Source organism: Kogia breviceps, chromosome 2 (assembly GCF_026419965.1).
Source record: "Kogia breviceps isolate mKogBre1 chromosome 2, mKogBre1 haplotype 1, whole genome shotgun sequence".
NCBI lineage: Eukaryota > Metazoa > Chordata > Mammalia > Artiodactyla > Physeteridae > Kogia > Kogia breviceps.
The window spans coordinates 15367016-15392760 of NC_081311.1; the positions used below are offsets into that span (position 1 = coordinate 15367016).

Here is a 25745-nt window from a genome sequence, read left to right on the forward strand (position 1 = left end):
CAATAATCTACACTTTAAAATACTTTATTTGGATTTTTTAATTTATTTAGAAGATTCCAATCATTTGAACCCCCTTCCTAGTTTGGGAAAATCTCTGTGTGAATTTTGTTCAGAAACAAAATCCTTTCCCACTACACAATTCAGAAAAGTTAAATTCTCTATTTCTATATTTCAAGGCAGCCAAGCCAGGTATGGATAAGACCTAAGTTTAGCCAAGTAGATTTCACTAAGCAGGCCTTCAAATCTTCAAAAGTGATACAAAGATGTGGGAAGAATTTAGAATTTTTTCTACCCAAGCCTGTAGCATACAGTATCCACAGTAAGGAGACCAGTGGTGGTACCCCAGGGTCCAGTGGCAGTAACAGGAATATCCTAATCAAACTTTCCTGTGGCTTCATCTTTGCTGGGAACCAACCCACTTGGCCTTCTGTTACACCTACCCCTTTCTAACCAAGGTTTTTCCAGCCTTCCCATCTCCTTTGTGAGCTACTCAATATCCTTTTGTATTAGTCAGATTACAAGTTTAGAGAACAAAAAATAGGTTGCTTAAAAAAACTAAAAGTTAATTCATCTCTCATAAAACATTCTAGAGGCAAATGGGCAAGTGCTACTGCTTACTACAGTTACTGCCATTTACCAGCCACTGGAAAAGATCTCAATGATGTAAAATTCCCACACAGCACTTCCACTCACATCCTACTTACCTTAGCTTAGTACAATAACCATACTAGACACAAGGAAGGCGGAAAAATGTGGTATGTAGCTGAAGACCATGTGCTGAGCTAAAAACTCAGTCAATTCTATCACTAAAAAGAAGGGAAGAATGAATGCTGGGAGATAGTGGTCCCTGACATACTTTCCAATAACTGCCTTTTCTGCTCAGATAAGCCAGAACTGTTTCTGTTGCTTACAATCAAATCAAAGACTTCTAGTGGTTCCGATTTTTTTAAGTTATGTAAGAGAGAAACCTGGAGCCACTCTGATTAGGGAGTTGACGGGGGTCGGGGGGGTGGAAACACACCGTATCTGAGAGTCTGCTTTGAAAATTAATGTTCTACTGTATTATTTACATATGAACACAAATCCAATTTATTATATCTTGATTTTCATGCCTTTTAAAAATTCCTCAGGACTTCCCTGGTGGTCCAGTAGTTGAGAATCCACGCTTCCACTGGAGGGAGCACATGTTCAATCCCTGATAGGGGAACTAGGATTCTGCATGCCACGTGGTGTGGCCAAAAAAAATCCTCATCTATCCCAATGTTTGGAAGCCATCTTAAAAGAAAAAAATGCTCTTCAAAGTTATCTTTTTCCCTCCTGTGACTTATTAAGACTTAAATTGTATTAAGTGAAAGATGTCACAGAAGCAGATGAATCCCTACAGGTCTCTACCCTTTAAGTAATGTATTTGATATGTATATACATTGTCTTTGAAAACTATTCATTATAACAAAATTAAACATTATGCAATAAACTTGTGTGCTTTTCAAAACGTTGCACTAGCATTTTCTATATTCTTTACTGTTTCAGCTTTTGGTTGTTACAAGTGCTTTCCACAGAAAAAGGGGGACAGTTGACTTTAATGGTGCCATCTAGTCTTAAAATATACTCCTATTGCCTAAAACAGTAAAAAGGTGAAAGCAGATGGTTAAGGAAGAAAGACTTAGATGAGAAAGTTAAGGGGGAAAAGAGTATAGTAATGGCTAAGCCAAACTCTTAGGAGATGCTACAAGAAAAACTAAATTTGGAAAACCAGGAGATGTGAAGCTTAGGTGGGACAAGCACTAGAGAAATGTGAGGAAGGGGATTCAAGACTTAACAAAAATCTAGACTTTTCCTCTGGATTCTCTTAATAAAATCTCAGTTTCTAGAAAACAACATTTATTTTCTTTTTATATACTAGCACAGAACCAGAGTAAGTAAAATTAACCAACATAAATGGATAAAATATAATGAAGGTAGCAACAATCTGTTATTCTTAACCCAAAGAATCCAGTTCCAAATAACACATTACAAAAAAACTGCCAGACTCTGAACCTCATAAAGATTGCCTCCTTTAAAAAAAAAAAAAAAAAAAAAAAAAGACATCGAGCTTCCCTGGTGGCGCAGTGGTTGAGAGTCCGCCTACCGATGCAGGGGACGCGGGTTCGTGCCTCGGTCTGGGAAGATCCCACATGCCGCGGAGCTGCTGGGCCCGTGAGCCATGGCCGCTGCGCCTGCGCGTCCGGAGCCTGTGCTCCGCAACAGGAGAGGCCACAACAGTGAGAGGCCCGCGTACCGCAAAAAAAAAAAAAAAAAAGAAAAAGAAAGATTGCCTCCTCAGCTCTCATTTCAAATACCTCCAGCTCTTTGATCATTCCTCAGATGCCCTAGAAACAAATCTCTCTCTCCGTTTCCCCTCAATGGTTTCTCCCATTCCATATATCTACAATTAAAACCTAGTGATACAGTCAACAATCCCACTTACTTTAAGCTATGCTTCCTTAGATACAGAATCAGGAGTCAGTTTGGAGACTCAAAGAAACCAATCTGCACATCATCTGTCTTGAAAGACACACAATATCCATTTCACCAAACACTACCCATGAAACATTCGTATCAATTCAGAGATGAATTATTTAATTACAAAGAATTAATAGTGGTATAAAAGTGTATCTGATTTCTGTATATTTTATAATAAAACACTTTAACATTATTCTCATTTTTAAAAAATATATGTGTGCATGCATATATGTGTATGTGTTAATACATATACATATATAAACTTATTCATATTATCACTTTGCTTTAAAAGTAAACAAACCCAGCATTTGCTTCCCCATTTTCATTTGCTTATAGACATTTAAGAGCCAGGAATTTTTGTGATTTCAGGCACTCCTGACAAGAATAATAAAATGTGAAATGCTGATCAACAAAAGCCAGAAAAACAAAAGATAATATTTTCAACCAGATACATATTAGAAAACCTCCAGAAAATAAAGCATTTTAAAGGAGAACTACTAAAAGGAAGTAAAGAGCAAAAAAGGATAGAGCTGTCCATAGAGAATATTATACAAATATATCCCTCTTTTGCTTTCAAGACTGTTAAAATGAGATGGGGACTAACAGTGATGAAGACTAGTGAGAAAAACACCGTGCATATAAGCTATACTTCTATTTCTCAGGCCTTAACTTAAATATATTCTTGGTGTACTATTTTCTCCATAGAAAAGGACGTTATTTTAGTTTCAAGACTGAAACGGAAAAAAAAGATACCTCAAGGCACTTTTTAAGGGAAGAAAGGTCATGATTTATTAAAATAGCCACTCAACAAAATATATGCCTTACATATATAATTAAAAACACTGAGAAATTTGTATCTGTCATAATCATAGTAGGAAATCAAATTCAATTCAATAAAAAATCACTGGTATTTCACATGGTTGGAGCAACTAATTTTTTAATGAAATAACATGGGTTTAAAATGGGCATAATTTATGGGGCTTCCCTGGTGGCGCAGTGGTTGAGAGTCCGCCTGCCAATGCAGGGGACACGGGTTCGTGCCCCGGTCCGGGAAGATCCCACATGCCGCGGAGCGGCTGGGCCCGTGAGCCATGGCCGCTGAGCCTGCGCGTCCGGAGCCTGTGCTCCGCAACGGGAGAGGCCACAACAGTGAGAGGCCCGCGTACCGCAAAATAAATAAATAAATTAAAAATAAATAAATAAATAAAATGGGCATAATTTATGGAAAGCCTAAAATAATTCCTCTAAATAAGTACTCAGCACACTCAGTAACATTTTTTCTAACTTGTCTCAAGAATGTTGAATATGAAACCATGCTCTTTGGTTTTTACTTTAGACAGCTCTGGTAGGAACTATTGCTACTACTGTTACACTGTATTATAATAATACATGATCATGTAACTTTGGATTATATATTCCTTGAGTCAAAGTTCCCCCATCAACAGGATTAATACATTGGCACAAAGTAAGCTCTCAATATGTAAATATAACCTACACAAAGCAAGTTCTGGGTGGGTAAGTATATAGATAAGTAGGACCTACCTCTTCATTAAATTCCACAATGACAAGATTTATGATTTTATACCCAAATACTTAAGTAAGCTAAAACTCTTCAATGCAGTCTAAAATTAATCTTTAATAATATTTATAAAAATTGTTTAGAAATTTTTCCCCAATTCTTCTCATTGCTTTTGCAATAAGCAGCTGTAAAACTTCTAAACTTTTCAAAATACTCTATGTTCTTTTAAAACATAGCCACAAGAGGTCAGTCTTTCCCAAGAAACAAGTTTAATATAGTCCAGTACCTTCCCAGATGAGCACTATTTTTGCAATATACTATTTATATTACCCATTATAAATCAAATTTGAATGTACCACGTGTTAATTTCAGCCACGTCACCAAATCTTTGGGAACTCACCAAAAAATTAAAGAAGATTATAATGATCACACATCTACAATTTAAAGAGTTTCATATATAACTTCACTTGATTCTCAAAATAGCACGTAGACAAAATCTTTACTGATTTTATTTGTGAAGAAGCAAGTTATTAAGAAGTTGACTGTTACTGACATTCTAAAATTAAAACAAATACATGAGATTTGGGTGTGTAAACTACAGCAAAACAAATGAGTGTAGAATTTGTATTAATATATTAGATACATAAATCAAAGTTTCAAAACCCACTTACCTTGCCAACTATCATTGCAGACGCACAGCTTTTCACCTGTTAGGTCACAGTAACCATGATCTGGACTGCCGCAATTGGCTTTACAGTAAGGAATGTCACAAGCTTCGCCCTTCCAGTATTTATCACACTCACAATATACTCTACTTGGAACAGAGACACTGGTTGTACACTTCCCATGACCAGAGCAATTGTTAGGACAAGAATTGATTCTGTAAAATATAAATCATATATATTCAAATTCAAGAGAACTGAAAAAGAACTTTGGCTGATATTTTATTAACTTTATAATTTTTATGTTGTGTCTACGCGCTTCATTTAACGCAATTTTACAATGCGACTTCAATTCTTTACTCTGTACCTTTTAAACCCTAAAGCAATTCAGTTACACATACTTGCAATTGGTCTCAGTTCATTCAATGAGTTTACTCTGCTACCAAGACTACATACTCAACATCTGCAGGATCTATACAGTCCCAAGCACGCTGTTTTGTAAAGACTTAAGTACTCAACTGCTTTGAATATATATTTCACAGAAAAAAATTAAATTCATGAATACTTGAAACAATATGAGAAGCCAAGATTTAAACTGGTTATATAATACTTAAACAGCATGCTATCACCTATTCACTGTTATGGAAGTAAAAGGATATTTACTAAGTTTTATTTTAAGGCTCTCTAACTGATTATATTCTACTATATATTTATTCTCCCTTGTGTAAATTCTTGATATAAATAAATCCTATAATAAATTGCTGATTCAAGGATATTTAGGATATTTTATTCCTCATGAAAAATTCTCTGGTATCATTCTCTACGTTCCTGAAGAAAACCAAAAAAATGTATCAAGTTCCTCTGTGGCCATTCCTAATGAAAGCAACTGAAAGCATCTCTGGCTAATTCACTTCACCCTTGGACTTCCAGATATAAAAATGTATACAGAGTCTACACAATAGATGCTCAATAAATACTATTTTATAATTTTAGAGAAGAAAGTGGTATATAGCCACTTACCTTATCTCCTAAGCCTCAATTTCCTCATGTGTAAAATGGGAAAAATACCCATTTGACAGAACTGATGAGAAGAGAATTAAAGAATATAATATATATAAAGCATCCAGTATGGTCTTTGGAATACAGAAAGACTATGAAAACTCAGCTCTCATTCAATCTCCAAATTAGGTATAAAATACCTTGGAGCACAGTAGGGCAGATGAGGGATCCCTGCAATCCTACATATCTGTTATTACCAGTAAAGTTACACCAAGTCTGTATAATATGTTTACTTAATCATTGTCCAAAAATTTTTAATTTTGTAATTAATTTTTAACCAATCTTAACTTGTTACCATAGTGTCCTAAGACTTAGAAACTATCCTATACAAGCTTGGACAGTATTTTGGGATATATTATTAAAATTTCATGTCACTTAGGAAGAGATGCTATATATTTTGGAATTTAACACACTAGCCTGCTCCTGGTGTATAAGACATTTATAAAAACAAACAGTAAACTCTTTTATGTCAAATTATAAAAATCGTTACAATATGAATTTTTTGACAATATACTTACGAGTAAAAAATGTTGAAGCCAGTTAGATTATATGCAGCATCACTAAAAAAATGTAACAGTGCATAACCAGACGTTGTAACAACTTCAGGCACAGTTTCATTTCCCCTTATTTCAGGGACTATCAAACCACTGTAAGAGAGCAAAATTGAACACTGTATGTCAATGTACATATGACAGTTAATCACACAAAATTTACTCAAAATATTCTTGTCAGAATCACTAAGTATCTACATTAGAATGGGCAACTAGAAGAATAAATCTAAAATGAGTTCCTAGTCATTTCTCACCAATTATATCTGCTACTGCTGCCAACAGACTAACATCTACTCTCATGCCACCATACTCCTTTTTCTCTTCTCACCATTTGGACTGCAATGTCCCATTTCTCCCTTTTATCCTGACATCCATCCTGTCAAAATACTATAGGGCGATCATTAACTTAAGTCATATGTAAACCTTCATTTAAAGCTACCTTTGAGAAGAATTAATATGGTTAAAATGTCCATACTACCCAAAGCAATCTACAGATTCAATGCAGTCGTTATCAAAATACCCATGACATTTTTCACAGAACTAGAACAAATAATCCTAAAATTTGTATGGAACCACAAAAGACCCTGAATAGCCAAAGCAATCTTGAGAAAAAAGAACAGAGCTGGAGGTATCACCCTCCCTGACTTCAGACTATACTACAAAGCTACAGTAATAAAAACAGTAAGAGTACTAGCACAAAAACAGACACACATAGATCAATGGAACAGAATAGAGAACTGAGAAATAAACCCATGCACTTATGGTCAATTTATCTATGACAAAGAAGGCAAGAATATACAATGAAGAACAGCTAGACTCTTCAACAAATGGTGCTGAGAAAACTGGACAGCTCCATGTAAAACAATGAGATTAGAACATGCCTTCACACCATATACAAAAATAAACTCAAAATGGATTAAAGACCTAAATGTAAGACCACAAACCATACAACTCTTGGAAGAAAACACAGGCAGAACACTCTTTGACATAGGTTGTAGCATTATTTTTTTGGATCTTGTCTCCTCAAGCAAGGGAGACAAAAGCAAAACTAAACAAATGGGACCTAATCAAACTTAAAAGCTTTGGCACAGCAAAGGACACCATCAACAAAATGAAAAGACAACCTTGTTGTATGGGAGGAGATATTTACAAATGATATGTCTGATAAGGGATTAATGTCCAAAATATATACAGAGCTCATACAACTCAACATCAAAAAAAAAAAAAAAACTTGTTTAAAAAATGGGCAGAAGACATGAATAGACATTTTTCCAAAGAAGACATACAGATGGCCAACAGGCACATGAAAAGATGCTCAACATCACTAATTATTAGGGAAATGCAAATCAAAACCACAATGAGATATCAACCCCCACCTGTCAGAATGGCCGTCAACAAAAAGACAACATAATGAATGTTGGGGAGGATGTGAAGAAAAGGGAACCCTCGTGCATTCTTGATTGGAATATAAATTGGTGCAGCCACTATGGAAAACAGTACAGAGGTTTCTCAAAAAATTAAAAACAGACCTACCATGTGATCTAGCAATTCTACTCCTGGGTATATATCCAAAGAAAATGAAACCACTAATTCAAAAAGATATATGCACCCCAATGTTCTTAGCAGCATTATTTACAAAGCTAAGATATGGAAGCAACCTAAGTGTCCACCAAGAAATGAATGGATAAAGAAGATATGGTACACACACACACACACACACACACACACACACACACACACACACATACACACAAATGGAATATTACTCAGCCATAAAAAGAATGAAATTCTGCCATGTGCAGCAACATGGATGGACCTGGGGGGTATTACGCTAGTGAATTAAGTCAGACAGAGAAAGACATATACTATATGTTTTCACTTATATGTGGAATCTAAAAAATAAAACAAACAAATGAATATAACAAAACAGAAACAGAGTCACAGATACAGGGAACAAACTAGTGGCTACCAGTGGGGACAGGGGTGGCGGAGGGAACAAGATAGGGGAAGAGGATCAAGAGGTACAAAGTACTAGGTATAAATAAGATACAAAGATGTAATTAGAGCACAGAGAATATAGATATTTCACAATAGCTTTAAATGGAGTATAATCTATATAAAAATATCAAATCACTATGTTGTACACCTGAAACTACTATAATATTGTAAATCAACTATACTTCAATTCAATAAATAAAATAAAATAAAACCACCTTGGTACTCTAACAAGTGACCTTATAGCCTTACTTTTCCCCACTAGTTGCAAATTCTCATGAAGCTAGATAGAACATTCCACATCAGCTAAGTGACTACAATGCTACTCTAGTTAAAGTTGTACATTTCCAATACACTAATCTAAGTATTTTAGGTCATCTTAAAATACACACTTTTTATATTTCTTTAGAATTGTGCATACTTATGCAAATTAAATTAATATATAATTATTCCAAAAGACAATATTACTCATACACACACAAAAGAAAATGAAGCTTGTGGGGAGAAATATAAATGTATAAAAGCGGGAGTTCTAAATTAATAACCGGTACTTCTCCCTTTTTAACCCTACTTGTTCATGGGGGAAAATTATGTATCTTCATTTATTTATACATACTATCTTCTCTAAATCTATGAAATCATAAAATCTGAGAAAGAAAAGAAGCTGCTAACAACAAATTACATTACTCAAAATCGTCAATGCCTTTAGACACTGTTAAACTTATGTTTAGGCACCACCAGGAACTGAATTCCCTCATTCAAATCATATTTGACAGAACAAAATGAAATATTATAGTCAATTTATTTTGAAAACACATTTTGAAAAGCAAACAAATTAAAAAGTAATCAATGTTTGATGCTATAATTATTATAACATTGACTAGCTTATGTTTGTGAAAGAACAAAAGATTTTAAAAGGAGGCTGTCAACACAATTAAAATTCTGTAAGACCAGTTTTAGTTACACATATATTTTTCATTGAAGTGAGATTATATCAAATGAGTATATTACTAAAAATAATATTCCCAGATGTTTATAACAGATATGATTAATCCCTCTGAAACAGATGAAAAGAGCAGATTTGTTTGCTTGGTTGTTTGTTTATAAGTGTTTTGAAAGCAGTAAATGAAAGAGGACTCACACTTCTCACGTAACATACCAATTTGGACCAACCAACGCTCCCACTGAAATCAACTAGAAAAAAATGACAGTTAAAAAAAATCACCCTGGGGGCTTCCCTGGTGGCGCAGTGGTTGAGAATCCGCCTGCCGATGCAGGAGACACGGGTTCGTGCCCTGGTCCGGGAAGATCCCACATGCCGCGGAGCAACTAAGCCCGTGAGCCATGGCCGCTAGGCCTGCGCGTCCGGAGCCTGTGCTCCGCAACGGGAGAGGCCACAACAGTGAGAGGCCCGCATACCGCAAAAAAAAAAAAAAAAAAGTCACCCAGAAGGTACTAGGAGAACTAAGAAAAGAGTAAGCCCACAAATTAGAGCCATTTCTCTTTATGGGCATTCACTGATTTCAAAGTTGGAGGTGAGGTCTGAAGGGATAAGAAACTGGGCTGTTTTACAAAGCTAGGAAACCAAAAAGTGGAACACAGGGCCCTCACTTTGACGTGAGACCCCAAAGACTAGGTGTAAAAGTGAACTAGTAGAAGACAGGCCCTTCAGGGGATTGAACTTCAGTTTGGGTGTGAATTACCTCAACACCTGAGTTAGAATTCAATTGATTGTGGATTTCTAGTGTCCCCAGGCACTCTTTGGGAATATAATAACTTTCTAGGCCTCAAATTATCACTACCTATGACTTTACAAACATGGTGTCCAGCACATGATCGTCTAGCACACAATAAGAAAATAACAGGTCTCCATTCCAATCCATTCTCCATATTCTAAAAAGTCTTTCCTACAGAGTAAAGTCCAATTTCTTTAGTGCGGTAACAAGAAAGCAACACTACAGTGATTACAGCATTATAAAATCAGGCTCGTGGGCTTCCCTGGTGGTGCAGTGGTTGAGAGTCCGCCTCCCGATACCGGGGACGCGGGTTCGTGCCCCGGTCCGGGAAGATCCCACATGCCACGGAGCGGCTAGGCCCGTGGGCCATGGCCGCTGAGCCTGCGCATCAGGAGCCTGTGCTCCGCAACGGGAGAGACCACAACAGTGAGAGGCCCGCGTACTGCAAAAAAAAAAAAAATCAGGCTCACATTCTGACTCTATCACCAACCAGTTAAGCAACTCTGGGCCACTCACAGGATCTCTCTGTGCCTTAATTCTCCATTTACAAAATGACAGTAATAATACCTACCTAAAAGGTTATTGTGAGGATTAAATGACTTGATATATATAAAGAACTCTTGCACACTGCCCCTCACACATAGTAAGTATTCAGTAGATGTTACTGATTACCATTTATTGGGTAATCTGGCACCTACCTATCCCTTCACATTTCCTATGATCAAGTTACTCATAACTACTTCCTACTGACGCAAAATATAATGTTCTTTAGTGTGTACACGCCTTTATACGTATGTTTTTCTCTACCTAGAATGTCCTATCTGACCCCCACACTTTGTCTATTACTCTTCTAATCATGATGAAACACACCATGATGAATTCATTACTTCTGAAATCATATAGCCCTCTTTTCATAACCTGATTATAACACTTATTGTGCTGTGTAAAAAAATCTGTTTACATACCACCACCAGTGCCCAACTACTGTGCGGTGAGGTAGCCTCCAAATCCTTGGAATTTCCCAAGTGATAGGAATGCCTCTGTTATTCATGGTGGGCTCAGAGTGCATGCTAATGAGGTAACTCAGGATGGGAGCTGGCCACACCAGAAAAACTTACCATGTGATTGGCTGGGGCTTTAAGCCACAAGAAATCAATCTGACTTCCTCCAGAGTCAGAATGGGGCTAAAGATTGCATTCAGCCTTATGGCCAATGATTAGATCAATAATGCCTAAAAAGAAACCCCAAAACAAACTCTGTACACCTGTAAACCAGGTGAGCGTCCTAAGCGGCAATACACACTGATGTGTTGCGGGGGAAACATGTGTCCTGAGGACACAGCTTTGAGATGCTCCCAGATCTCACCCTATGTGTCTCTTCATTTGGCTGGTCCTGATTTTCATCCTTTATAATAAAACTATAATCATACGTATAGTGCTTTCCTGAGTTCTGTGAGTTACTCTAGCAAATTATTGAACCTGAGAGGGCCAACAGGCACCTCTAAATTTGTAGCCAGCTGGTCAGAAGTGCAGGTGGCCTGGAGACCCCTGAATTTGAAGCTGTTATCTGAAGTGAGGGCAGTTTTGTGAAGGACTGTGCACTTAACCTATAAAGTTGGGTGCAACTTCAGGTAGCTGGTGTCTGCAATGGCCTGTATCTTACTCCTTACTGCATCTTCCAGGCTTATGACAGTCTCTTGAATTGAGGAGGTTATCAAATGTTTGTTGAATAATAAATTCTTATACAGTTGGAATAATTCAAACATTTAGATTCTGAATTCTTAGTAAAATGAAGTACAAACAGTATAGGCTTTTAAGTCCAGAGATTGTCAAGTCCTAATCCTGGCTCTACCATCTATTAGAAGTAAAACTTTATTTCTCTGAGTCTCAATTTTCTCAACAATAAATGGGGGATAATAGTACTCCTTCCACAATATCCTAACAAGGATTGATGACATTTAAACTGCCTAGTACAGTGTTTAGAATCAAGTGGATATTCAATAAACATGAGTTTTCCATCTCTCTCAGGATAGTTAACAGGAATACTTGCTGATGAAAAGTCACTTGTTCCACCTTCACAGTCATATACTAAATCCCATCCTGCTAATTATCTTACAAAAGCTTCCTTTAGTAGCAAGAAATGGCTGGTAAGAGTGTTAATGAATCACTGTTAATTAATGCAGTCATCACAACTACTAGAAAAACAAATGAAAAGGTACACATCTAAATGATGGTCCATCAATAATGTCATAAAAATAGAAGAATGATAACGGTTATATCTAAATTGCTAAAAATAAATGTTTGAACCTAGTATCTTATCTAATTGTTACAATAAATTATCTTACAATGTAATTATTCACAAGGCTCTGCTCCATTTTCTATCTATTGGTGTTAGATGAAGGGTTAATCCAGAACACCCTTTCTATAATTTTCAAACAACTCAAAAATTAAGTTCTACAATTATCTTGAGCAATAGCAATATCACAGAATAAGCACCTAGGTTCTCAAGGAGTCATTTTGAAACAGTCATTCGGAAATATAGCCCTTATGTGTTTGTCCAAAAAAATAATAGTTTACATTCCTGTTAAAACAGAATATTTACAACATAAATAGTAAAAAGAAAAATAAAATTTAAAATGTTGAAAGGAACAATAAGCTTTTACCCATATTTAAATTTTTAACAATGACAGGACATATAAGAGATACTGTGTAAGTAACAAAAGTAAGGAATAATGTAATGAATAACTCTGGTCAACAATCATGTTAGTTAAATTGTACATTAAATCTACACTATATGCTCAAAATTTTTTCTATCTAATATATTCTCTCCTGTCATAAAACATTTCATAATAATTTGTACATACATAATAGTTTTAAACTGATACTGAAAATGCTGTGATTTTAAAATTTTTAAATTAAATCTTACTACCTGACTACTAACAATAAAGTATTTGGAAACAACCAAAATTCCCAAACTGTGAGAACTGACAGAAACACCTTCTTTATTAAACCACTACATAAAGCATAACTTAACCTTTTTTTACAGAATCTAAAATTTTATAATTTCTCTAAAATAAAAAGATAACTATAAAACATATATCTATAATTCCTTTGTCAGCTAGAACTCACATTAATCTATCCAAATACAGATAGTTCTGAAAACAGATTCAATTCACTTTAAAAGAATGAACTATGTACAGCAAGAATAAGTGGTATTTATTAATAAATCCACATTTCTGAAACAGTAACTGCTTATCTGTTATATCAATGTTTACATTATTATATATACCCCTAAGTTGACAGTCACAGTATCATCATAGTCTTATACCATCTTTGAAGTTTAGCCATCAACACCTATGCTAAATTTATTTTTGCAGTAAAGATGAGTATATATTTAAAATTAATAAATTATACAGTTACTTTTCTACAACTGACTATAAATTCATCAATTAAACATAACTACTCACCTAAGTACAGCTATTAAAGGTGCATATATTGAATCTCCATCATAAACATACATATGATCCCAGCTACATTCTGTAGCAAAATGATTGAATCTTAATCTTAACACTGCATTTGGACTGAAAAAAAATTAAAATATTTTAAAATTAATATGTAATATGTAAAGCAAAGTCTAAAGAAATCTTAGAGTATTTTATTAAAAACCAATTTACAGATAATTTAGCTATAAATCCATAGGTCATCAGTATAAAAGATTTATAACCAGTCATATCTAATTTGTAAAAATGATATACAACTCCAAAATCTATTAACCAGCCATATGTATGTATCACCCTTTTCTAAAAATTTAGTCAAGAGGAAATGTTCTATGTCTTATAAAAATTTAGTCAATAGGAAATGTTCTATGTCTTGACTAAGGTGGAGGTACATAAATTGTATACATTACTGAAACCTTATTGAACTGTACACTTAATATGGGTGTATTTCATTGCATGCAAATTGTACTTGAATAAAGTTGATTTTTAAATTCAACACTCAGACTGTTCTTATTTCTATGAACTCTTAACTAGAGGTACTAATAAGGTCTTCAAATTTTAATCAAAAGGTCTCAATACAATATACTGTTATTTGTTAACAAATAAATGAGACCACAGGTACACAGGGAATTAATAACCTTGAAGTTTTAAAAAACCTTTAAAGTAACAAAAATAAAAACCCAGTTTTCCATATACACTCTATAAAATCATAAAATAGTTCAAAAACAACTCATATCATTTATGATCCATTCATAATATGTTTAAATAGATAAATTCAGTCTCAAGCCCTAATTACTGAAAAATGCCTCCAAAAGGACAATTAACTTTCTCTTTTACAAAATGTTCTTTTTTTAACATCCTTAGAACTAAAATGCTGAATAGTATGAACCAATGGCATAATTCAGCATGGAATATTTTTATGCTTTCTATGCAGTCTTCAAATTCCATAACAAGCGATTTAAAAGAAGCCAAAAATGCATACTTGACTTAATGCCACAGAAACATAACTTAAAAATAAATATATGTAAAAATCAAACTATTATCAGAAGTAAAAGGGTATTGTAATTTATATTAAACATTATATCTAAAATTTATCAATCCCATTTTAAAACATCATGAATAATGTTTTCCAATAATAAGCAACAGAATAAACTATATAATTATGAAGTTGTTATTTTTTAATGCTTTAACACTGATATAATCACCTTCTTTATCATTTCAGAATAAATTAATTTAATGCAAATTATATACTTACTAGCCTTCAATTAGCCATGTACATTTAGTTTTATACTTATAGTTAATTGGACCATCTGTTAAATATCCAGAAGGTTCTGTTAACCTGGAAAACAAAATCATGAAAATGATTACCTTAAAGTAACTTTAAGACACACAGTAGCATAAAAAATTTAAAAAGACACTAAACCAAACTTCCAAACAGGAGAATTTATTTACAACTTAAGAAAATTTTCAGATTGCCATATATCATCTCTCTAAATCTCAAAGGAAACTTATTTTGAATGTCTTTAAGTTTTTATGTATTATGATTGTTTCATTTTACAAAGTGGAAAAACACATTGAAAGACAACATTATACAGATGGGTTCAATGCTGATGCAAAATAGATTGTTAAACTTCCTCTGCACAAAAATTAGATGGATGCAGGGGGGCTTCCCTGGTGGCGCAGTGGTTGAGAGTCTGCCTGCTGATGCAGGGATCACGGGTTCGTGCCCCAGTCCGGGAAGATCCCACATGCCGCAGAGCGGCTGGGTCCGTGAGCCATGGCCGCTGAGCCTGGGCGTCCGGAGTCGGTGCTCCGCAACGGAAGAGGCCACAGCGGTGAGAGGCCCACATACCGCAAAAACCAAAAACAAAACAAACAACAAAAAAAAATTAGATGGATGCAAAAGAAAGATCAAATGCACTTTGAAAGATGCAGATCTATGGAACAGAGAAATAGTATATGTACCTAGCACTTTTGGAGGTTACATTGTTAGCTATGTTTGCTTTTCATGCAGCAAGACTGCTAAAGTAGCTGTCACCAGACTTTGAGTTCAGCTACCTGTTTTTAGAATCATTTTCTTTCGTCAACTTTATATCTAGTCCAAGAACTCAGTCAATTTTAAAAATAGGGTAAATCAAGGGTTTTGTAATTATCCTTTATTTTAAACACAAAAAAGAAAAAGATATTTAGAAAAGCTTCAAATTTTCAGCATTTTAAAATATTTAAACAATAAACCAATTCTACTTCATTTTGTTCTCCTTAGCTCCAGCCCAATTATATTTTATCAACAAGACAATATTTTAAATAACTAAGATATCTTCCCATTTAGCCTTTATGTATTTATGTAGACATACACACACACACATACACGCACGCGTGCACATGCACATACACACACACACAATGGCTTATCAGTCTTTATATATCCCTATATACATACACACACATATATTTATACATACATACATACATGTATACATAGATATCAGAGTAATTATCTAGTTTTAGACAAAATTAAATTTTCCTTATGGCGTAGAGTCTCAAAAACATTAAAGGAAAAGAGTTTCACTTGCCTAAATCAGGGTTAACAGAAAGGTTAATTAATGTAAATGTTATCTGAAAGTCTTTCGTAATCCCTGCAAATTAGTTTGGGTTTAAAAAGGGGATAATTCATGGGCTTCCCTGGTGGCGCAGTGGTTGGGGGTCCGCCTGCCGATGCAGGGGATACGGGTTCTTGCCCCGGTCCGGGAGGATCCCACGTGCCGCGGAGCGGCTGGGCCCATGAGCCACGGCCGCTGAGCCTGCGCATCCGGAGCCTGTGCCCCGCAGCGGGAGAGGCCACAGCGGTGAGAGGCCCGCGTACTGCAAAAAAAAAAAAAAAAAAAAAAAAAAAGGGCTAATTCATGCTTGGAAAAGTTTTTAAACATTCCAATGTTCTCAAAGTAATATAATAATAAATTGAGCATTTTACAGTATCAGGTATTACTGTAAGCTCATAATGTTACCTCACTTAAAAATCTCAAAAACCCCCCAAGATAGTAAGTAATTATTAATCCCATGTTACAGATGAAAAAACTGAAGCACATTTTAAATAACAAGTTAAATAGCTTGTCCTGATTTTTCACTTCCAATAATAGCTCCAGATGAGCTAATTCAGACAAACCTCCACTGAAGATAACTTAAAAAGCTAAAGAACAGTTTTTAAATCTTATAAGTAACAAAATGGTAAAACCTACTAAGCCAAGATCCAGAAGTTGCAAATTCCTTAAAGAGGAACCAGGCATCCAGAGCTACTTCTGTTACGGAGAATTTTATCTATTTATTAGAGACTGCCAAAAGACTGAGAGTACTTTTGACAGCCTAAAGGAAGAAGGCGGACAAAAGCTGGACGCAATAACCTACAAAAGGTAGGGGCTCAAATAAACAACACGGCACTCTGAACTGGGACACAAAGATTTTCTATAAGGGTAAAGGTGTACCAGAAACCAGCCATTATGTGGACTGCAACCCAGCTACAAGCCATCAGGAAGACAGAAAACTCCAAGACCTACCATTGGCTTAAGGTGATACTAGAACTATTATATTATGCCAAGGCTCCTAGCGGAAGATACAAAAATACTCTCTGAAAAAGGATAACATTATCCTAGTCCTCAAATTATTTCTACCAATAATTTTTCAAATAAGATGTCTACTATGATCAAAAATAATAAGACACATAAAGATAGATGACAACAAAACAAGAACCAACAGAATATCTTCAGGAAGAGACCCGAAGATATTCCAATTGTGGAGATTATCAGATGTGCCCTATAAAACAAATATAATGTATTAAGTTCAAAAAGACAAATGACACGATTTAAAATTTCGGCAGTTAACTGAAAACTGTAAAAAGTAACTGTATATTTGAAAAAAATAATGGAAATTCTAATACTGAAAACTACATTAATCAAAATTAAGAATTCGATGGACGGGTTTAACAACACATTAAACACAGCTAGGGCTTCCCTGGTGGCGCACTGGTTGAGAGTCCACCTGCCGATGCAGGGGACACAGGTTCGTGCCCCAGTTTGGGAAGATCCCACATGCCGCAGAGCGGCTGGGCCCATGAGCCATGTCCGCTGGGCCTGCGCGTCCGGAGCCTGTGCTCCGCAACGGCAGGGGCCAGAACAGTGAGAGGCCCGCGTACCGCAAAAAAACAAAACAAAACAACAACAACAAAAAAAAACACAGCTAAAAGAGGATGAGAGATCTAGAAGACACTTCCATAAAAAATATCCAAACTACAGCAGGATGACTGAGGGTTCAACCCATTGGGTGTGGGTCACTCCACCAAGTAAAACTCCAAGGAGCCAAGATTCTAGTTGAGGGCAGGGGAAATATGGTATGGGGAGTGGAAGAACAGAACCATACACATCAATTATGGTCTTTAAACAAATTAAATAGGTAAGTATCCTAACAACTTTACATAGTTTCTATTTGATACACACACACACACACACACACACACACACACACACACACACACATCCTCTCTCCTTCACATTTTTATTTTATTTACAAGCTGTAACTTTACAATTTAGACTTTAGATAATGGAATATTTAGTGTGACTATGACTGAATCTGAAGAGCATTTAACATAACCAGTGATAGATACAATGACTGTCGAAACCTTGTTTCCTCCTTTTGGACAAAGGATGAGAACTTCACTTGGAAAAAATGTATCTTCTTAGGTAGAAATACAGCTTTGTTGGTTGCTGGGGAGTTCACGTGTGTTTAGAAGAATGCATACAGAAGAAGCTGAATAATCAAAGGGCAGACTGTGCCAGTTATCAATTGCCTCCCACCTCAAAATTCAGACTTTTTGCTTACTTTATGAAAATGGATCTGGGCCCTTTAAATATTTTTTTTTCCAGATGGCAGGATGCTAAGCCTGCAGGCTTTGTCAATAGAGCATGCTGGAGAGACTGCAGGAGGAAACAGATTTGCTTCCCGGTTCCAATGTACTCAACTCAACAAGCTCCTGCAGCACTAGGTACTAGGCTCCTATGTACCTCATGGCCACCAGCACCCAGCCACCAACAGTTTCCCCCAGCACTTCCCCTCAGGCAGTTGTGCAGCAGAGGCCTCCAGTGAGACACCACTCTGTGAACAGCTTTCCTCAGCATCCCGTAAGTAACCAGGGCAAGTTCCAAAGGGCAGATGTTAAGCAAGTTCCGCAGGTACAGCTTTACAGTGACTTTTCTGCCATTCAGTAAGCCACAGCCTGCTCTCCCAACAAGGTCTGGATCTCAGGCCAGGTCACAGGGACTCTCACTGAAGTGTTCTATCTCAGCCATAACAGTAGTAGTGGCTGCTCCTTGTATCTACTATTTCTATATTTTGCAGAGTTCTCTTTACTTCTTACTAGCCAATTTCTCATTGTTCCAATCTGTGCTACAGTCAATAATCCTTTACATTAAACTTTTCCTACTAAAATTACTGTGTGATTCTCTTTCCTGACTGGACCTGAACCAATCAATAATAATAAAGGATATGCAAAATAAAATCACAATAGCGTACCACTATGCACCCAACAGAATGGCTAAAATTAAAGAGATTAATAATACCAAATATTGGCAAAGATGTGGAGATAATTCTCATAGGATAAATCAGTACAACCTTAGAAAGTAATCTCATATTATCTTGCATAGCTGAAAACAGACAGTTGCCAACAGTGTCAGCATTACACCACATCCTCTCAGAGCCTCTGACCATTTCCATACATTCCAGCCTGACTTTCTCAGGCCAGCACCTGCATCTATGTTGAAGGGCTCCCTCTATCTACTAGAACCCACTCTTCCTATGCATGTGGTGGGCTGAAAGTGCCTGTGAATCAACATCCTCCCAGAGCAGCCCTTAGCCAATGAATGATTTGGAAAAACTCCAAACTTGCTTATCTCTTTGCTGCAATAATAATGAAGTGCACTTCCTTGTGGGATTTGGCTCCAGTCACCCAGTGTGGTACCTGACTTGATAACATACCTCCCCCTTACTGGCTCCTTCTCTTCTATCACTTCTGTCAGTGTCCCTGAATCTCCCAAATATACTACATGTGCTCAATTCTTGTCTCAGGATCTGCTTCAAGGTGGTGGAGGGGAGTGTGACCAAACTAACAGTACCAGGAAGCAGAACTTCAAGATGGGCTGTGGGGCTGGATCACTCATTGGCCAGATGGCAACAAGAGTCACACTGAGGGTGGTAGAGACAGTGGCAATACCTGTGGCATGCTATAGCTCACAATGACAAAGACTTTCACTTTTGCTGAATTGAGAGAGGATACCAGAGGAAGGTGATGCACTGACTAATGCAATAGACTTATGTGATATCTCTAATATTTGAGAAATAGAATAGCAAGGGTAGTTATAAGGACTGTGGAATGAGTTGACTGATGTTAAAAGCCATTGATATGCTAAAGGCAGAAAACTGCAGCAGAGTGCCTGTACTAAGACACTGACCCATAAGCAGCTTGCCCCAAGATCCTATAAGACTCAATTCACAAACCACCAATTTTAGATACAGTGTAAATGCCAGGGGACTCTGTAACATTTAAAGAGACTATTTCTGAGGCCAGAGGGTTGACCAAACTGGAAAACCAGCCCAGGACCAGATTATGAGAGGAGCAGAATTACAGAAAAAGTTTAGTTTCGCAGCCCTGGCAAGACTTCAGTGCTAAAGATAGTGCCCCGATACCTAGGAGGGTGCCGCCTGGTAGATGTACTTGAGAACCTTGAAGCTCTAGATTTATTTAACCCTTTGGGCCTGCAAAAGTCTTTTAGAAATCAGGGCTGACAGTGAGAAAAATAAATTCTCACCCCCTTTAAATGACTACAGGCATATCTTGTTTTCTTGTACTCCACTTTATTGTGCTTCACAGATATTGCATTTTTTACAAATTGAAGGTTTGTGGCAACTCTTCATGGAGCAAGTCTATCAGTGCCATTTTTCTAACAGCATTTGCTCAATTTGTATCTCTTTGTCACATTTTGGTAATTCTCACAGTAGTTCAAACCCTCCACCAGCAAAAAGATTGAGACTTGCTGAAGGCTCAGATGATAGTTAGCATTTTTTAGCAATAGAGTATTTTTTAATTAAGGTACGTACATTGTTTTTTTAGACATAATGCTATTGCACACTTTATAGACTACAATATAATGTAAACATAACTCTTATGTGCAACTATATTATTGGGAAAGCAAAAAAATTCATGTGATGCTTTATTGCAATATTGGCTTTATTGTGGTGGTCTGGAACTGAAACAGCAATATCTCTGAGATCTTCCTGTACTTGTTCTTAAGCCACAACAAAAAGTAACACCAGAATTGAATTAAATCAATGTAATCAATCAATGACAACTGGCTACAGGAACCATGTATTCAAAAGCCATGTAATTAGTGGCAGCCCCATATACAGTGACCATTCAAAAATAAACTTAAAATCCCCAAAAGTTTGACAATTAAGCAGTAGACTAATAAGTCTCAAGGACAATTAGAAACTATTTTTAATTGTTAATACTAAAACCACACCGTATCAAAATTTATGAGATGAAGCTCAATCATTGTTTAGAGAGAAATATATTGCTCTAAATGTATATATTTAAAAGTTGAAAATCAATTATTTTGATATAGGAATTTGAGAAGCCACATGCATGACCAGGGAGACTTTTCTTAGACTACAAGCTCAGAAAAGACCTGAGAAGACTCTATACTTCCACCTCTGGCTAATTTTCAGACTCAGAGCAAGAAGGAAGTGAAGGGTAAGGCAGTCATAAACAATGTAGCTAAGCACTGAAGCAGTGTTCCAACAGAGTCAATCTGCACAGACTGGGAGAATTCTTTATTTTTTCTTGACTCCAGACATTTGAAGAAATCTATGTCAAAACACCAGCTTAGGGCTTCACTAGTGGGGTGGTGCAGTGGTTGAGAGTCCGCCTGCCAATGCAGGGGACGTGGGTTCATGCCCCGGTCTGGGAGGATCCCACATGCCACGGAGCAGCTGGGCCCGTGAGCCATGGCCGCTGAGCCTGCACGTCCGGAGCCTGTGCTCCGCAATGGGAGAGGCCACAACAGTGAGAGGCCCGCATAACGCAAAAAAAAAAAAAAAAAAAAAACACTAGCTTACCATAAACTAAAAGAACAGAGACTTTAGAAACCACACAAAACAAAGAATACAGTCATTACAAAAAATAGTTAGAAAAGTCATTAAACAAATACACAACTACAACCACATGTAAGAAAAACAAACCCTGAAGAGGGGGAAGAACTCAATTTCTAGAGTTATCACATTATAATAATCAAATGCCCAGTCTCCAACAAAAAAATTACAAAGCATAGAAAGAAACAAGAAAGTATAGCCCATTCACAGGAGAAATTAACAGATACTGTCTTTCAGGAAACACAGAAATTGCGCTTGTTGGACAAAGACTTTACTTTTTTTTTTTAAATGGTACAGTTACTTTTTATTTTATTTATTTATTTATTTATTTACTTTTGGCTGTGTTGGGTCTTCGTTTCTGTGCGAGGGCTTTCTCTAGTTGTGGCAAGCGGGGGGGCCACTCTTCATCGCGGTGCGCGGGCCTCTCACTATCGTGGCCTCTCTTGCTGTGGAGCACAGGCTCCAGACGCACAGGCTCAGTAGTTGTGGCTCACGGGCCTAGCTGCTCCACGGCATGTGGGATCTTCCCAGACCAGGGCTCGAACCCATGTCCCCTGCATTAGCAGGCAGATTCTCAACCACTGCACCACCAGGGAAGCCCTGGACAAACACTTTAAATCAACTGTTTTAAATATACTCAAAAATTCTAAAGGAAATCATGGACAATAGCTACAGGAAACCAGGAAAATGATGTCTCAACAAATAGAAAATATCAATTAAGATTTAGAAATGTTATGATCACAACCTCATATAAATTCTGTATAAAAGTTCCTCTTGATCTAAACAAGGCTTAGATCCATCAATAGCGTCCACTAAACAATCCTTCTCCCTAGTTTGTAACTGACAGTTGTAACAAACCCTTAAAGTCAAAATATTGCTATAATTTAAATTACAAAAACCCCAAATCAGGGCTGAATCAAATGATACAAATTATCAGACATAAATTAAGCCTGTATGATAACAGTTTAGAGCCTCAGAGACTTAATTTTAAAGAAAATCCTAATTTGTTCCATGACCTTACACAACCACTTCTCTTTCAGTTTCTTCTCTAGTGGAAGAAGAGAAGTATAACATATTCAAAAAGACCTTAATACATAGTCAAGAAATATATAGCTCTTTTAATAAGAAAATAAAGCCGGAAATTTAAGAACAGACAGCTTTGCAACTATCACCTACAATATAATCTATCTTCCTAGTTAGGAATATACCTCCCAAACTGCGTATGAGGAAATCTAACGCTACTGGAGATTTCTTTCCCCAAAACCCCTTTATTTCTCTACCATCCCACCTACTCGAACTCACCCAGTCCTGTGCTATGTTGGTAAATTCCTTACCCTTAGTTTAAAATACATCTCCCCTCCTCTAAAGAAACATGTACTCTAGGAGCTACAACTATAACCGTTATCTCCCACCTATAAGAGGTGATGTGAAAGAACTGTTATGTTTCCCCACCTAGGCTACACAACAGGAGTACATGAAAGCCACCCACTCTGTCCCATCCTCTTCACCTTCAGAGGCACAATTACACAGACTTAAAAGAAAACTCTACTCACCACAGCCCCTGAAATCCCTCTGTACCTTCACCCATTCCTAGCAAAAGCCCCTACCAAGAGCCTACCTTTGCCTTACTGCGAAAAGGTTTCCTCTTTGCCATTTTCACTCTACTTGAAACATGGGGGGGCTGACACCAACCAAGATAAAAGGATGGAAAATCATTTCTCACCATCAAGAGATAGGAGCAAGGGGGGAAAACTCCTACCACTTCCACAATAAGGAAGGAGCAATTCCCCCTTTGTAGTTTCCTGATCTCTTCTTCAGTTTGAAGACTGTTCACCTCCATGCCACTTGAGCAAAGAACTCCCACTACACACTTTGGACATCTTCACAACCTGGAACTGTTCTTCTAAAATTCAGAAGTTTTACGCTCCAAGGTTACACTCTGACCACAAACACCTAGTTTCCAATCTATTTCTTCACTTCTTACTCTTAACATCATCTGTACATTCCAGCTGGGTACAGATTTTCAAAAATTAGGTAGGATATAATTCAGCTACGTAAAAGGTAAAACAGGCTTCTTCTATTTCTAATGCTGTTTCTACAATGCATTCTAAGTTACAACGCATTCTAAGTTTCAAGTAATTAACTTATTTTTAATTTGTAGCAATCATGTTCTTGGATTGAGAAGCATATTGACATGGTTAATCTAGATCAGGGTTCCATAAACTACTGGCCTATTGCCGATTTGTGTAAATGAAGTTTTATTGGAACACAGCTACACCCATTTGTTTACATATATCTAAGATTGTTAACATGCTACAAGAACAGAGTTGAGTAGTGGCAACAGAGACCATCTGGTGTACAAAGCCTAAAATATCTACTATCTGGCCCTTTACAGAAAAAGTTTTGCCAATCCCTGTCTAGATGCCTGCACATGCCCATATGCCTTGCCAATGTCTCATCTAGCTGAAACTGCCCAATCTAGAGCCCTTAATCAAATAAGCATGCTGAGCTGTTTATAACACAGGAGTGGCCACTACTAAATGCAGGAAAACCAGCACAAACATTAAACAGAACTAAAATTAAATCAACTAAAGTGTTATTCTCTATCCTGGCCATGAATATAAAATTTGACTAAGACATTTTAAAAATAAGAAAAATGCAATAGTTTTAACATTATAAAGTATTACAGGAAACAATAAATCCTGTTTATCAAAGTATCTCGTTTTACTGCCAGCATAACCACTCTACAAAGAAGAGTCGGATCTACTCAGGGCTAGTCTTTACACAGAGTTGCCTTTGGAAGCCAACCTCACATGCAAGTCTTTTTTTAAATAGTGTTTTTATTTAAAATATTATTTAATATTTATTGATTTCTTTTTAAACAATATGAAGAGAACCTCTAGATTATATGATGGGTATTTTTTTCCTCTCTGCACTATGATACGTTATTGTATTACACCGTGCTGAGCTTGCACTTCTTCCTTACAGTGTATTCTGTATCCCTCACTCCCAAGTCTGCATTCTCTGTCCACCTGATCCCTAATAAAAGTTTGGGTGACCTTGTCTGCTAGAGCAGAAGTCTCCAAACCTTAATTATCATGCTCTCTTATCAGTAAGAATTTTTATTATGTAACTCAAGTAAATGTATATTTACACGTTAATAAACATACACTATTTAAAGTACTGTGCACTATAAAGTATAAATTTAAAAAATCAAAATTAGAAATAATAGTAGTAGAAGCCCTAATGCTTTCTTCCCACTCCAGTAAATCACCCTGGGTATCATCCCACTTTGCATGATCACTAATTTGTACAAATCATATCCTGGCCACAAAGGTACTGACTTTATTAGTTAATATTTTCCCCCATGTAAGTACACTAACGAAGCTGGCTATACCAGTTGGACTGGCCATCAGTACACTAACTAAACTGTCTACAGACTGGCCTCAGTGCCAGCAAACAGTATGTGCTGAGTCAGCTATCAAGTCTAATACCAAAGGAAGGAGCTAATTGTACCTCACCCTCCCAGGATTTGTGGTGGAAAATCACTGAGATAATCTCCCTTTTGCCATACAACATAAAATCATGAGATGAACACCAGGGGGCAAAGGTCATGAGGGCCATCATAAAATAAATGGCAAGCAATATTCTTGGCATGGGAGATAAAACTGTGAATTATGGAAGGTCTCTAGAAAGCAGATTAGTAGTAACCTGGGGAAAAGGGAGAGAATGGAGAGTGAATGCTCTTGAATACAAGGTTTACTTTATGGAATGATAAAATGTTCTAAAATTATGGTTATAGTTGCACAACTCTCTAGGTGCATCTTAAAAACCATTAAATTGTGTACTTTAAACTGGTGAGATTTATGTTATGTAAATTACATCTCAATAAAGCTATTAAAATAAAAAACAAGAAAAACTAGGTAAAAAAAGTCTCTGCCCTCCTGGACCTTACATTCCAGAACAATGCTGTCCAACAGAACTTCCTGCAATGACTAAAATGTTCTATACATGTCCAGTATGGTAGCCTCTAAG

General features: G+C 36.6%; 1 protein-coding gene across 2 annotated transcripts in view; it reads right to left on the minus strand.

Moving 5' to 3' along the window:
• ATRNL1 (attractin like 1) overlaps window positions 1-25745 on the minus strand; it is a 705727-nt gene that overhangs the window by 663271 nt on the left and 16711 nt on the right. For both annotated transcript variants that reach the window (XM_059054362.2, XM_067024581.1), the window contains exons 2-5: window positions 14776-14859; window positions 13491-13604; window positions 6261-6389; window positions 4693-4901 (exon numbers count right to left, since the gene is read on the minus strand). In XM_059054362.2, the coding sequence (XP_058910345.1) occupies window positions 4693-4901; window positions 6261-6389; window positions 13491-13604; window positions 14776-14859 (536 nt within the window). The remainder of the gene's footprint in view (window positions 1-4692; window positions 4902-6260; window positions 6390-13490; window positions 13605-14775; window positions 14860-25745) is intronic.